The 15739-nt window shown below is 47.8% G+C and overlaps 1 protein-coding gene across 2 annotated transcripts in view; it reads right to left on the reverse strand.

Annotated features, from left to right (window-relative positions):
* spns2 (SPNS lysolipid transporter 2, sphingosine-1-phosphate) overlaps window positions 1-4468 on the reverse strand; it is a 57193-nt gene extending 52725 nt beyond the window's left edge. For both annotated transcript variants that reach the window (XM_085288094.1, XM_085288095.1), the window contains exon 1: window positions 4019-4468. In XM_085288094.1, the coding sequence (XP_085144220.1) occupies window positions 4019-4250 (232 nt within the window). In that variant the 5' untranslated portion in view covers window positions 4251-4468. The remainder of the gene's footprint in view (window positions 1-4018) is intronic.
* Between the last annotated feature and the right edge of the window lie 11271 nt (window positions 4469-15739).

Below are 15739 nucleotides of genomic sequence, written 5' to 3' on the forward strand. Positions count from 1 at the left end.
GAAATGACAGCTTGACTTGAATCTTAATCTGTGGCTCTGCGACACTTCTGTCCTGCACAGATTAAGTTGTGGTCTTTACTGTGCAAACTGTGCCTTTGCGTGCACACGGGGGGCTTGCTACAGATAACACAAATCAGAGCTTAAATAATTAGCAAGCAAATAACTTAAAGTGCTGCATGTCTGCCTCACATATCCTCATATTCTTAGTAAAAAAAAAACTCCTAATCCCGTCTTTATGATAAGCTGTCGAGGAGCTCGGACTGTCTGCTGAGGGACTACACAGGGACCAACACCAGGATTTAAGGTTTCAAAGCCACCTCAAATTAAATTCAATTAAATAGAGTAGCTGTGTAAATCTCAAAGCTCTTATGTGCTCTAAAAAGCAAATGGAATATAAGTGGCTGGGGGTTATATGACTGCCTCCAAAGGCCAGACTACCAGTGACCCAGCCAGAGCCTCGTAACTCATCCAGCTGCATCGGCCTCCACTCCAATCTTGTATCGTCGGGACTCGTTTTCCTCCACAGTGGTATTCTGAGATGCTGTGAGAAGTGAGGGATCGGCCTCCTCAGGACACCACTGAATGTCCCAGTCACTCCCAGTTTCTTCCCGGTCTGCATCACAGCCAGTCGTGGAAACAACAGCAGGCTTGTGAGGAAGCGCATCGGGTCGGGTCTGAACCATCGGCCTGAAAGCCCGACTCGCTGCACAGAGCCTGAGGCTGTCATTCACACCCTTCTTCTGTTCAGCACCCACTGAAACTTAATCGTGCTCTCCTCGGGGTCTGTTTGCACTTGGATCTTGGCCCGTAAGTGTGTCTGACAAAAACCAGATCTCTGTACGTTTGCCTATTCCACAATACAGAAATGTGGAAATTGGAGAAAGCAGCGCTTTGATGATCCTTAGCCAAACGCACCACATTACAACGCTGAAAATGCTGAAAAAGCATTTCAAGAGCACTTAAAAGGATGGAAAAGCTGAAGGGTTCATGGATAGGTTGCTCACATTACAGAACATTTAATGTAAAATCAGTCGCAGCACAGAAATCTGTCATTTAAGTCAGACAGTATGACACTTCTCCAGTTACTCCAGCCCCACACTGAGATCTTTCGACGCGCAGCAGCTCGAGTCTCATATAATTGCTTTGTTCTCAAGCTGTTCCTCCTCACAAAGCGGTGGCATTAAACATTCAAGTGTTGTGTAAAACATATTGGCACTAAATCTATCAAACCCAGAACCTCGTGTAAAAGAACAGACACGCTGACGTCTCTCTGCGTCTGTGGTTCTTACAATCATCTTGGATAAGTCAAACCCAGAGTTTATGTGTGTGTGTGGTTCGATCTCGTACACGAGTGATTAACAGAAAGCGTCTCTGACACTGCTGCTGTGCCGCCTGCAATTTTCCCATCATTGTTGCACATCAGAATAGCGCCCGGTGTCTCAAACGGTCACCCTGTGTGTCTGTGACAATGCTTTAGTGATCCACACAAACGCACGCTACAGCAGTGTTGGTACAAAGACCTTTTGATGATGGTCGGGGGGACGGCATCGCTCTGGCTCAGTGCTGCCTGCACGCCGCTGCTTCTGCAGCGAGCAGCCCCTCCCTCTACAACTCTCTGCTCTCATTCAGTGTGTGTGTGTGTGTGTGTGTGTGTGTGTGTGTGTGTGTGTGTGTGTGCTCCTCTGTGAGAGTGCGCTCGTGCTTGCTTAATTGACACTAAGATCTGGGAGCTGGGATGAGCTTTGGGTACCTGCTACTGAAGGGATTTGAAAGAGGAAAAGAAGCAGGAGAGAAGCAGACAGAGGGAGGGAGAAGAAGCCGATGGATGATGGGAAAGAAGGACTTGCTCGCGGAGCTGACACTTAATTTTAGTAAGATAAAATCGAATAAACGTTACCAATAACAGGCATCTCCAGTGATAATTATTAGATACATCACAGAGCTCTATGTAATCCCCCCCCATGTGCTGTGCTGCCAACAGATGCGCTGCTTCCACCTCCTTTTGCTACTGCAGCATCGCTCACACTCCAGCAGAGAGACAGAGGAGCAAAATGGCAGATTAGCTGATGCTGTATCAGTCGGGCCACATGGTCCTTATTCTGTGTGAGGGTCTGACTCACATGTTGCCCACGCATAATGCAAAACTGTCCGGCAGCATTCAGGTGGCAAACGATGGGAAAGGACCCCCCCCCACCCCCCCACATGCTCTAAACACAGCCTCTCTCCAGCATGAGTTAGCCAAAGATGCTGCATCCACCACCCCTCCCTAGCACTATCATTCCCTTTCCTCCCTATTACCACTTTCTCCTCATCCCTCTCCACTCACTCCTCCACTTGCACAGCAAGCGCTCTGAGATCCTCGGCTTTGCAGAGGATTTTCTTCCCCGACTCTGCATGTGAAAACTGTCAATATCCGACATGGGATCATGATGGAAATGACAGAGACAGATAGGACCGCTCCGGAGCTCCTTATTAAAAGGTTTCCTCTGAACAAAACATAAGGAGGTTCATCTTGTAAGAGGGGGGTGCTGAGTCACCCATGACAGGGGATGAGGATGTGGCTTCTTGAGCTCTTTGTGCTCTTACTGGCTTGTGCTCCAAGATGCTAAGATTAGATATGCCACTGTGCATCAATACATTCTTGGTGTGGCTGTAGGCTGTGCGGCTAAAACCATCCTGTCTTGATGATCGGCCAGGCGCCCAAGGCTCTGTGGCTCTACAGTTGACAGACTGGCCCTAAAGCCTTGGGGATGATGACTGAATACACACTGTCCTGTTTGAATTGGCCCCTCCTTCTCTGTGCCAGGGGCTGCCAGCTGCTTTAGATATGATAGGGTTAAAAAAAAGTTAAGTGTCCCAAATATTTTCAGGTGGACGGTTAATGTGTGACCATATCAAGTAGTCAGCAGCAATAGAAAGCTGCCCTTTAACCAGGAAAAGCCTTCTACGCACAGAAGAGCCTTCTCTCCCATTCAGCACACTTCCCTCTATTCTCGTGCTGCAGCATTATATTTAACCCATTCAGTGCCGCCACCTGAGCGAGCAGCACGCTATAAAGATTCAGCTTTATGATGATAAATATAAGATAAGATAACTCTTTATTGTCATTGCACAGTCATACATAGTACAGTAGTACAATGAAATTGGAAGCAGGCATGAGGAGAAATGTTGACCTGGTCTGATGTAACATTCAAACCGAGCTTTAAAGTAAATACAGAATCATTACTTCTTTTATTTAGAAGCTTTAACAAAACATAGTTAAAATATCTCGTTTTGTTTTAACGTCTAATATGCCAAACAGTTTATCAAGCTCCTTATCAGTTTCACATCACTACGGCCTTAATTTCCATCTGCGCTGCGTTTTAATGAAACGCGCTCTGGATCTCCGCTCAGAGCAGTGAGGAGCTGCGGACACGCAGACTAACAGGATTAGCAGCACATGGCCTCATCACGGCCTCACACCTCGAGCTGGACCCGGGCTATTAGCTGCTGGACTAAATCTGTCCAAGAACCAGCGATGCTTCGCAGTGACACACACTCACTCTCTTCCCTGCTTGTCTCCCAGGCACTGTTAAATGGCAATGACACATCAGCGACGTCGCGCTCGGTGCGTAAGCCTGTTGGGGCGGGCTCGGCCCGTGGACGGAAAGCCGATCGCCTTAATTGATCGATCCTCAATAATCTAGAGACCGCGAGGAGGGAGAAAAGCCGTTTAGGTCAAGTCTTTGTTGAGTGACAGAGAAGGCGTGTTTGATTTAATCACCGCTGGCAGGGACCAATCTATAGCAATGAAACACAGCACTGTGGTCTTAACAGATAGCCCACTGCGCTCGGGCATGCCCATTGTTCCGCCCGTCTCCGCTAAGGTAAGGCTGGTCGCTCCGCGAGAGTGGAGCAGCCCACGGACAATTAGCGCACAATCACTTCAGAGAAATACAGACCGGCGCTCTACTTTCTGTCAGATAAATGATAAAAACATGCTGTGATTTCAACGAAACAGAGTAGGCAGCTGTCTTACCGGCTACGGTGTATCTATCCATGTAATTGAGGACGTTCCCAAAACTGAGGATCCCGGCGGCGGCGGCCGGTGAGCGGCATTTCAGCAGCGCGGCGCGGAATTTCTGCCCCGGTCTGCAGGGGTGAAGGTCCGGGTTGGATTTCAGTCCGGGACTCATGCTGCCCGACAGCGTGCGCACCTCATCCGAGCTGCTGCAGCCTTCAATCTCGCATCCATCGCTCTCCACGCACATTTTCTGGCACGAAAGATCCAGCGCAGAAGAAGAAGGCAGGAGAGAGCGAGGGAGGCTACGGAGTAGGAGATAGTTGACGGGGACCGCACTCAGCGAGGCTCGGAGATTTCTGGTGGAATCAGTCGCAGTGGAAGTGTTGTCTTAATTGCTGAAGCGCAGGAGCAGCTCTTCTCGGAATCATAATTTCTCTGCCAGTGCGAACGGACAGCCTGTGCGCGCCTCACTTTTTATTTTTTTAAAGAGGAGGGAGATCTCCTCGTTACGCTCCGCCCCCCCACCTCCCAGAAAACCTGCAGCGAGCGATGGAGCCGCACCTGACACTCTGTTATTTCTAAGAGAAGCTGGGAAGGATTTTATGTCTTTATTTATGTCTTTATTTCACCGCATGGATGAGAGAGCAAAACCAGGTTTCTATTTAAATGTGTCAGTTATTATTACTGAATAGTTATTGCTAATAAAAGTAGGTCAGCGAAGAATGTTGCACAGATATATTTCGGGCTCTACATAACCGCCCCGGTGTGCTATATGTGCATTCAATGGTCCTAAAATAAATGCGCATACTGATATTCCAGGTTTGTTTTTGTGTTTCTTGCTTGTATTTGTTTCTAACGTGTCAAAAAAAGATCGACTTAGTTCCGATCGCCATTAGCTGCCAGGTATTTGAGATATGTTCATGTACATAACAGCCACAGATATGGAAAGCTGCATGCTTACTGGAAGGAAAGAGGAAATGCATTCCGCGGTTGTGCTTGAGATCAGACTGATAATGATTAAGATTATGCACTATTATGATTAAGCACTGCTGCTTTTACTTCATTTCCAAGCTTTTCAATGCTGATTATGAATTAGGCAGCTATTATTTCATGTATCATTCATATCTTTATTATAACTATGTTGTGTATATCTGTTCTCTTTGCAGAAATCTACAGTGAGCACTGTGTGAGTGTTATGATTACATTTTCTGTGAATTAAATTATCAAGTGTCCAGACACATGTGTTCTATTTAAAGTGGTCACCAGACTCAGTGGTAACTGGTTACAGGGCTTCCCCCACCACAAACCCCGACTTCAGGCAGCAGATATAATCCAGCATCACAGAAGGAAACCCCCGTGTGTCCGTGTTGTACACACATTAGACTGTTCTCCCTTTTCTATCAGTGGTTAGTGCAGGTGGAGTTTCATTGCTGAGGCAGGCAGGATGGAGAAATGAGAGTTTCAGGGAAGTCTTTGACCTTTTTTACATGACACTGCACGTCATCGAGCCTTATCCGGCTCGTTTGGTCAAATCTTAGACTAGAACTGTGTTTTTAGCTTGAAAATGAAGGAATAACACATAAGGGAAAATATCTTTAAAATATCCTTTGAGCGATTTGCCGGCATGCCCGTCTGAGTCTGAGCTGCTTATCGTCCTAACTTTAATTAATTTAATGCCGTGCACACATTTGGGAGATGTTTGCTTAAAAGATAAACCAAGAAGTTTCGACAGATCCTGGATGACACTGAAAATAAATGATTATCATATCTGCAATGAAGAAATCCACAACAGCAATTTATTTCTTCGCTGGCATTTATATGGTATCTTCCTAGTCTGACTGCTGAAAGCACTTTAGATGATAAGCCACACTCACCTGTGCACATATATATTCACTGTATATAGTAGTTAAGTGCTTTGTCTACTTTGCATCCCTGCCTTCAGGCACCAGGCGAGTCACCAATCATAGCATGGCTGTATTAGCAGTGTGGGTGGAAGATAAAGTAGAGGAACCTGGAGCGTGGTGCTAATGACGGCTCTGTAATCTGTAATCCCATAAAATGGAGTGACAACGTAAAACTGGGTGTTAGTTCAGCGATTTAACACCAGTCAGTCAGATTGTTCTGAGGTTTGCATCATTTCATCTCATCAAGAAATTAGGAAATAGCCAGTTAATGATGCTTTCAAGCTGGTTGTTTACAAGTCTTGTTTATTTGTGAACCCTCTTCTTTGCTCCCAAATAGCTTCTCAGAACAGGACGGGTGATGGAGAAGGAAGCTGGATGAATATTAACATTGGATCTGTTTGTGTGTGGTATCCCAAGTGGTTACAGAATAAAGCGATGGAAGTCATACATCTGGTCTGCCTAAAGGAGGATGAACAGATTGCAGCTGGCTCCGTTCTGTCAGTTTCAGCAGTTTCTGTACCCGTCTGTGCCCCGACGTCACGACAGACAATGGCAAAGAAAAGAAAAGCTAAAGTGAGAGCAGGAACTGTACACAGGCGTCAAAAGACATAGAGACGGCTCGTTACTCCAACGACAGCTTCAGACACACTGAAGAAGATGCTGGTGCCCTAAAAAACTGGGCTCACACCTTTATGAGTCTTCCTTCAGGAGGTCATGAGGAGTTGTTGCCTAAAAAGGAAAAGTACCTGCGTCTAAATGATTGGGAGGGGTCCAGTCCTGCAGCATGATCCTGAATAGTGTTTCTGTGCCGCCTTTCTCACCATCCTACTGTGTACACAGCATCAGTCTGACTTTTTCCAGGCAGGAATCCCAGCGTGTCCCCACCATGATCGACTACATGTGGAATTTTAGCAGAAAGTTGTGACGCAGGGCAAGAAGACGTTTGTTGATTTAACACGAGGACAGAGCTCAGTGATGCAGTGAGAAGAGGGCGCGTTCCTGACAGGTGTAGTTTCATTGTACTGAAAGCCAGAGAGGACACGGGCCAGTAAGCTGCTTTCTGAACCGCCTGTAAACGATTAGGTTTTGTTCTCTGATCTACCTGATGTGAAAGTGAGAGCTATCAAACTAGTTAATCGCCAATCAGCACGTGGGGTCAGATCGCTATGGAGACGATGAGGGAGGATGAATCCTGGCGTCAGTGAGGGTGGAGGCTGGGTGCTTGTATGGCTGTGGCCAGGATGTTGTGTGCACCAGATGACCTGCATTTTTTCGTTTGTTTGTTTGTTTTGTTGACTGATTTAAGTCAGCTCATCCTGAAGCCCCTCATTAGATTTGTTTTGCAGGACTTCTAAGCAGTCATCCATGTACTTCCTGATAACTTTGATGTCTAAAATAACAACTATGATGCAAAAACTGCAGCCTGACATGCTTATCCAGGCAAGTGATACAAGAGCTGCTTTTGTAATGCTGCAGACTGACGTCCAGTATAGGGAAGGATGCAGGAAAAGACCAGCCCGTGGCCTTATGTAGAGGGTTTAGAAGATCAGAGGAGAGATCCCTGGTAAAGACTTGCTCCCGTCTCCCTCTCTGGAGCCCCCGCTCCCTCTTTCATTGGTATGTGTTTGATATGCTGGTCATGTCTGTGGGATCCTGTGTGTTTTTCCATCATGCAGAATGGCTCGGTGGGCCCAGAACTATCTGTAGCATTATTCTACCATGTGGCTCGGAGCCACAGTCACTGCGCCGGCCTTCCTTCCTGTCTAAGCTCAGGGCTGAGCCTCCAGTGCAGGATGGGAGATAACCGATTAATCGCTGCACCCAGCGCCTGCAGGACGATAAGGCCGGCTCTCGGTGCATTCTGAGACACGTGGGGGCCACTAAAGTTTAAATGTCCCACTGACACATGTCTATCAGCTGTGTGTCTATCAGCTGTTTTTCTGGTAAACACATCTTCATGTCTTTCAGTCCATGAAGTTCACAAGAACCCACAAAGTATAAGAAGAAGAAGAAAGTAATGGGCATTATTTGGTTAAACTTCCAGCTCACTGTAGATTTCTGCAAACAACAATCGAGAATCACTCGATTGTTGTTTTTAATCACTGTAAAGGTTACTTCATGGCCTCAGTCTGCCTGTGTACGCACCATGAACATGTTCCTCCCTCGACTGAAAGAAACAGTGTCTGTTTGAAAACTGTGCATTAGACTGAGCTGAGCAAAAATGAGCAGCTGTGCATTTTCTGTCTGATCATTGTAACCTACGCAGGACGTTTTTAGTTAACATCTGCTACCACTGCACAGAGCTGTAGTTTTGTATTTTATTGCTTTAAAACAAAAAGCCCAGACAGAAATCCCTAAACAACGTGCCCAGTTGTCCTCTCAGAGTCCTGACTGAAACTAGAACAGTTTTACTTTTAAAGCATCTCTTTCTTTGATTCAGTTAAATATACATTTAAAAACAAACAGAGTTGATGAACTGTGTAGTCCAAGTAGGACAGTAGGACCTCTGAATAATCCTTATTTCTTTATGCTAAGAGAACAGAAACTCAGGCAGATGCAGGCTGAGGGAGGGGCGGCCATCTACCAGAACAGAGAGCAAAGGAGTGAAGAAGAAGCATTCGTCATCATGGGAAGTAGAACCCTAAGCTGGAGAGGAAATGGCGTGTCACAAATTTAGAGGATCATCATTTAGCCTGGAGAAATAGTTTGCTGCTTTATAAGAAAGCCCTCCGCAAAGCCAGAACATCTTACTATTCATCACTGATTGAAGAATAAGAACAACCCCAGGTTTCTCTTCAGCTCTGTAGCCAGGCTGACAAACAGTCAGAGCTCTTTTGAGCCAACCATCCCTTTAACGTTAACTAGTAATGACTTCATGAACTTCTTCACAAATAATATTTTAATCATTAGAAAAAAAATTACCAATAATCATCCCACAGATGTAATATTATCTACAGCTACTCTTAGTACCATTGATGTTAAGTTAGACTCTTTTTCTCCAATTGATCTTTCTGAGTTAACTTCAATAATTACTTCCTCCAAACCATCAACGTGTCTTTTAGACCCCATTCCTACAAAACTGCTCAAAGAAGTCCTGCCATTAATTAATTCATCCATCCATTTTCATCCACTTTATCCGGGGTCGGGTCGCGGGGGCAGCAGCCTAAGCAGAGAGGCCCAGACCTCCCTCTCCCCAGCCACCTCCTCCAGCTTATCCGGGGGAACACCAAGGCGTTCCCAGGCCAGCCGAGAGATATAATCTCTCCAGCGTGTCCTGGGTCTGCCCCGGGGCCTCCTCCCGGTGGGACATGCCTGGAACACCTCACCCAGGAGGCGCCCAGGGGGCATCCTTGTCAGATGCCTGAACCACCTCAGCTGGCTCCTTTCGATGTGGAGCAGCAGCTGCTCTACTCTGAGCCCCTCCCGGATGGCCGAACTTCTCACCCTATTTCTAAGGGAGAGGCCAGCCACCCTTCGGAGGAAGCTCATTTCTGCCGCTTGTATCCGCGATCTCGTTCTTTCGGTCACTACCCACAGCTCGTGGCCATAGGTGAGGGTAGGGACGTAGATCGACCGGTAAATTGAGAGCTTCGCTTTTACACTCAGCTCTCTCTTCACCACAACGGACCGGTGCAGCGTCCGCATTACTGCAGCTGCAGCCCCAATCCGTCTGTCGATCTCCGGCTCCCTTCTCCCATCACTCGCAAACAAGACCCCGAGATACTTGAACTCCTCCACTTGGGGCAGGAACTCATCCCCGACCCGGAGTGGGCACTCCACCCTTTTCCGGCTGAGAACCATGGCCTCAGATTTGGAGGTGCTGATCCTCATTCCCGCTGCTTCACACTCGGCTGCGAACCGCTCCAGTGCGAGCTGGAGGCCCTCACCCGATGAAGCCAACAGAACCACATCATCCGCAAAAATCAGAGATGAGATTCTGAGGCCACCAAAGCGAAAGCCCTCCGCCACTTGGCTGCGCCTAGAAATCCTGTCCATAAAAATTATGAACAGAACCGGAGACAAAGGGCAGCCCTGGCGGAGCCCATCACCCACCGGGAACGAGTCCGACTTATTGCCGGCAATGCGAACCAAGCTCTTGCAACGGTTGTATAGGGATCGAATGGCCCGTAGCAATGGGCCAGACACCCCATACTCCCGCAACACCTCCCACAGGACACCCCGAGGGACACGGTCGAATGCCTTCTCCAAGTCCACAAAACACATGTAGACTGGTTGGGCAAACTCCCATGCACCCTCAAGTATCCTGGAGAGGATAAAGAGCTGGTCCAGTGTTCCGCGTCCAGGACGAAAACCGCATTGTTCCTCCTGTATCCGAGGTTCGACTAACGGACGAACTCTCCTTTCCAGCACCCTGGCATAGACTTTCCCAGGGAGGCTGAGGAGTGTGATCCCCCTGTAGTTGGAACACACCCTCCGGTCCCCCTTCTTAAAGATGGGGACCACCACCCCGGTCTGCCAGTCCACAGGTACTGCCCCTGATCTCCACGCAACATTGCAGAGGCGTGTCAACCAGGACAGCCCTACAACGTCCAGAGCCTTCAGGAACTCGGGGCGGACCTCATCAACACCAGGGGCTCTGCCACCAAGGAGTTGTTTAACTGCCTCAGTGACCTCGCCCCCGGAAATTGGCGGGTCATTCCCCTCATCCCCAGACTCTGCTTCCTCCTCGGAAGACGTGTCAGTGGGATTAAGGAGGTCCTCGAAGTATTCCTTCCACCGCCTGACAATTTTCTCAGTCGACGTCAGTGCAGGTAGAGCACCGCTTTCCCCTCCTGAGACGTCTGACGGTTTGCCAGAATCTCTTCGAGGCAGTCCGAAAGTCTTTTTCCATGGCCTCTCCGAACTCCTCCCACACCCGAGTTTTTGCTTCAGCCACTGCCCGAGCCGCATTCCGCTTGGCCTGTCGATACCTGTCGGCTGCCTCCGGAGTCCCACAGGCTAACCAAGCCCGATAGGACTCCTTCTTCAGCCTGGTGGCTCCCTTCACCTCTGGTGTCCACCATTTGGTTCGGGGATTACCACCACGGCAGGCACCAACCACCTTGCGGCCGCAGCTCAATGCAGCAGCTTCGGCAATGGAGACGCTGAACATGGTCCATTCGGACTCAATGTCCACAGTCTCCCTCGGAATGCTGTTGAAGCTCTGCCGGAGGTGTGCGTTGAAGATCTCGCGGACTGGGGCCTCTGCTAGACGTTCCCAGCACACCCTCACTACGCGTTTAGGTGCACCAGGTCTGTCCAGCGTCCTCCCCCGCCACCTGATCCAACTCACCACCAGGTGGTGTTCAGTTGACAGCTCAGCCCCTCTCTTTACCCGAGTGTCCAGAACATATGGTCGCAGGTCTGGCTGAATTAATTAATTAATTCTTTGATCTTAAATATGATCAACCTATCTCTAATAATCAGCTATGTACCACAGGCCTTCAAGCTGGCTGTAGTTAAACCTTTACTCAAAAAGCATCTCTAGACCCAGCAGTCTTAGCTAATTATAGGCCAATCTCCAACCTTCCTTTCATATCAAACATCCTTGAAAGAGTAGTTGTCAAACAGCTAAGACAGCTTAAAGACATAAAGACCTGGATGGCCGCTAACTTTCTGCTTCTTAATTCAGATAAAACTGAGGTTATTGTACTCGGCCCTGAAAATCCTAGAAATATGGTCTCTAACCAGATTCTTACTCTGGATGGCATTACCTTGGCCTCCAGTAACGCTGTGAGGAACCGTGGAGTCATTTTTGACCAGGATATGTCCTTCAATGCACATATTAAACAAATATGTAAGACTGCTTTCTTCCATTTGTGCAACATCTCTAAAGTTAGAAATATCCTGTCTCAGAGTGACGCTGAAAAACTAGTTCATGCATTTATTACTTCCAGGCTGGACGACTGTAATTCATTATTATCAGGAAGTCCTAAAAACTCCCTGAAAAGCCTTCAGCTGATCCAAAATGCTGCAGCAAGAGTCCTGACAGGGACTAGAAAGAGAGAGCAGATTTCTCCTGTTTTGGCTTCCTGTTAAATCCAGAATTGAATTCAAAATCCTGCTCCTCACATACAAGGTCTTAAATAATCAGGCCCCATCTTATCTTTATGACCTTGTAGTACCATATCACCCTATTAGAGCGCTTCGCTCTCGCTCTGCAGGCCTACTTGTTGTTCCTAGAGTATTTAAAGTAGAATGGGAGGCAGAGCCTTCAGTTTTCAGGCCCCTCTTCTGTGGAACCAGCTTCCAGTTTGGATTCAGGAGACAGACACTATCTCTACTTTTAAGATTAGGCTTCAAACTTTCCTTTTTGCTAAAGCATATAGTTAGGGCTGGACCAGGTGACCCTGAATCCTCCCTTAGTTATGCTGCAATAGATGTAGGCTGCCGGGGATTCCCATGATGCATTGAGTTTTTCCTTTCCAGTCACCTTTCTCACTCACTATGTATTAATAGACCTCTCTGCATTGAATCATATCTGTTATTAACCTCTGTCTCTCTTCCACAGCATGTCTTTATCCCGTCTTCCTTCTCTCACCCCAACCAATCACAGCAGATGGCCCCGCCCCTCCCTGAGCCTGGTTCTGCTGGATGTTTCTTCCTGTTAAAAGGGAGTTTTTCCTTCCCACTGTCGCCAAAGTGCTTGCTCATAGGGGGTCATATGATTGTTGGGTTTTTCTCTGTATCTATGAAGCGCCTTGAGGCGACTTTTGTTGTGATTTGGCGCTATATAAATAACATTGAATTGAAATTATTGCAGTATAACTAAGGGAGGGTCACCTGATCCACGTTTGATCAAAAAGGAAAGTTTGAGGCCTGATATTAAAAGCAGAGCTAGTGTCAGGTTTGTGTGTGAGAAGAGAGCTGTTGTTTTTAACAGAGCGTAGCTACAACCTCGACAACATGATCCATCTTAAGACTAACACGTGTTTTGAACTGTGCCTTTCACGTCCTCCTCGCTGATATCTGGCAGCATTGGACCACCCCTCACATACATTTGTTTTTGGAGCCGTCTTGGCTTCAGCCTGTCTTGAGGTGCTGGCCCTGCCATTCTGACCTTCTCTCATCCGCTGTGACCTCCTGACCTGTGGCCCGCCTGTTCCTGACTGTAGCTTGCAGGAGTGACTGCCCTCCCAAAGTCGAGCAGCAGAGCGTCTGGCAGCAGAGCAGCTGGGGATTTGGGCAGATCTGGGCTGATGTCTCCCCTCCTTGGAAGTCTGATCTGAGCTGTGCAAGTGCAGCAGCAGGTGGCAGAGAGACAGCAGTGACTAAATATAGTGTTCAGGGGCAGAGACGGGTTCTTTTATCTGCTGATTGAATAATTTATCCAGCAGCTCCATCCAAGCTGGAATCCTTGGACCCGGGTCATCAGTCTCAGCTGATTTGTATGAGGGGTAGACAATCGGGGCCAGACTCCAGCGTGCACTTCAGTATCGTCGTGTTGAGCTTGTTTGTTTGCATTCCTGCACAAAAAACAATCGCAGTGCATTTAAATGGAGAAATGGGAGCTGCTGTGTGACGGAGGCCGACTTGCAGCGAGGGCAGATCTGTGTGGTACTTTAGCTCATATTTATAGGTCACATGGATCTTTGTAATTACCCTTTTGCTAAGTCTGCAAATCAGCTCTCCTCAGCTCAGTGGCCGGCAGGCCTCTGAAGCAGGAATGCTAAATACATAGGACCAAAAAAGTGCATGTGTCATTAAAGGGAAAGCCTCCGATTTGGCTGCATTTCCACTGCAGTCCACATTTGTGTTCTGTGCTCAGACAAAGGCATTTCATGTGCTAGCTCCATCTCCTGCATGTTGCTGCATGAACAGGCAACTTCCTTCACATGATACAAATATAATAACCCCTAAAAATCAACCGTTGCAACATCGGTCTTTCTCCTTCTTTGTCTGGCACCATCACACAACCACTGTGTTAATTAACACAACTTCTGAATTTCTGCATGCTTGTGCTCCTGCGTGGATTATCACCCCCCGCGCCTGCAAACAATCCAATCAACACATCTCTTCTGTTCTTGTGTAACCCGCCCAAGAAGCACCCAGTGACTCTAAGAACACGGTGGCATCATAACAATAGTTGTCCTAATAATGACTGTGCTGACGCCTCACAGCGAAATCAGAAATATTTGTCTAGGCCAAATGCATGAGGGGCCCATATGATGTAATTGTCCAAATGAGGGACAGTACAGAGGGTGGAGAGGGCTCTTCCTCTCTATGATGTCATGACACTGCAGCAGTTTGCTGGAGATAAGGACCGAGTGCAACCTCACATCCAGAAATGTGGTTTTACTCCTCTTATCGCTGCTCTACAGCTGATTGGTGGAAGGGTGAGAATAACTCAAATGAAGGCTAGATAAGCCCACTCCTCAGTTACAGTAAATATTCGCGATGTGCACGAGCCATTTCTGGGGAATAATGATATCACGTCAGCATTCTGATTGAGAGCTGCTCCCATGTATGAGCCTGTTTTCATGACTAAAATGCTCCCCGTCCCTGAGTAAACACCGACTGTATCCGCTCCACAACAGCCACTGGCTCCTGCATTGATTGGCCAATGCAATTTATTAGCCATTGTGACAGTTTCCTGTACAGCCAGGGTCGACGGGGGAAACAGAGGTATGCAGATAAAGTGCTTTCAAACATGCCACACAATACCCATTGTGTTTTGATTACAGGTTGAACTCTTACCGCTAGAATGTTTTCCACATACCTTTCAGTGTGCGTCTGCTTGTTATTCAGCTCGCACTGTCGTGCCGCCCGCTCTATTCCCTCAGCAGACAGAGCTAAAGTCGGAAATGTTGAAAAACAAAAGGACGGTGTCTCAGTGACACCCTGAACAATGAATCCATGTCCCTGAACTCCACCTTTCATTTCAATTTGTAAGTGCCAAGCTTGGTGAAAAGTTTCATAAATCAGCCATAAAATCTGTAAAACGACTGCATTTAGCCACGTGTTCTCGTGTCCAGCACTTACTGGGATAAACCAACATGATGACAATGCAGCCCAACTACAGCGTGACCTTGTACTTGAAAGTGACGAGGCCAGTGACCTTTAACCTCCCTCCATGGTTTACTCCAGTTCAAAATAACGGAGACATGCAGCTGTTAGGATTTGGCAGAGCAGACACCTCTGCAGCAGCTGTCTGAAACCGACTGACGCGACGCTGTCGTAGGTGATGATGCCCTGTTTGTGCTGGGCTACACTGAACATGGCACCCATCATGCTCCGTGAACTCGACAGAGGTCAGAGAGTTAGCCAGTTTAGGATTTGGCCAGTTGGAAAGCGGTGGTTAGCGCTGTGGTCTCACAGCAAGAAGGTCCCGGGTTTGAATCCACCTTTCTGTGTGGAGTTTGCTTGTACTTCTGGATCCTCTGGCTTCCTCACACAGTCCAAAGACTTGCTGCTACTGGGCTGATTCTAAATATGTGGGTGTAAGTAATGGACCTGCAACAGGCTGGTTACCTGTCCAGGGTGTACCCCGCCCCTCGCCCTATGGCAGCTGGGATAGTCCCCCCCCCCCCCCCCACACACACACACACACAGTACTGGGGGAGGAATCCATGTCTGTAACAGAGCTACTCTAACATGGAGAGAGGTGATTAAAGGTCTAAGGTCCAGCACTGGTGGACAGTACTGTGGTTGTGCTCCATTCTTCTCACCTTCACTCCTCAGCACCACGCCTGCCTTCACTGTATGATGTGTAACCATCCATGAAAGGAGGATGAAAATGCTACAGTGTCAGTGCCCAAACCTGTGAAGCTGCATTCCTTCAGTGTGACTTTGTGTTATGTTTTCTGCTCATCCACGTCTCAGTCTCAGAGGG

This window comes from Mchenga conophoros, linkage group LG10, assembly GCF_057382185.1.
Source record: "Mchenga conophoros isolate Kocher_MC1m ecotype Shallow Benthic linkage group LG10, M_conophoros_male_GT1.1, whole genome shotgun sequence".
Taxonomy (NCBI): domain Eukaryota; kingdom Metazoa; phylum Chordata; class Actinopteri; order Cichliformes; family Cichlidae; genus Mchenga; species Mchenga conophoros.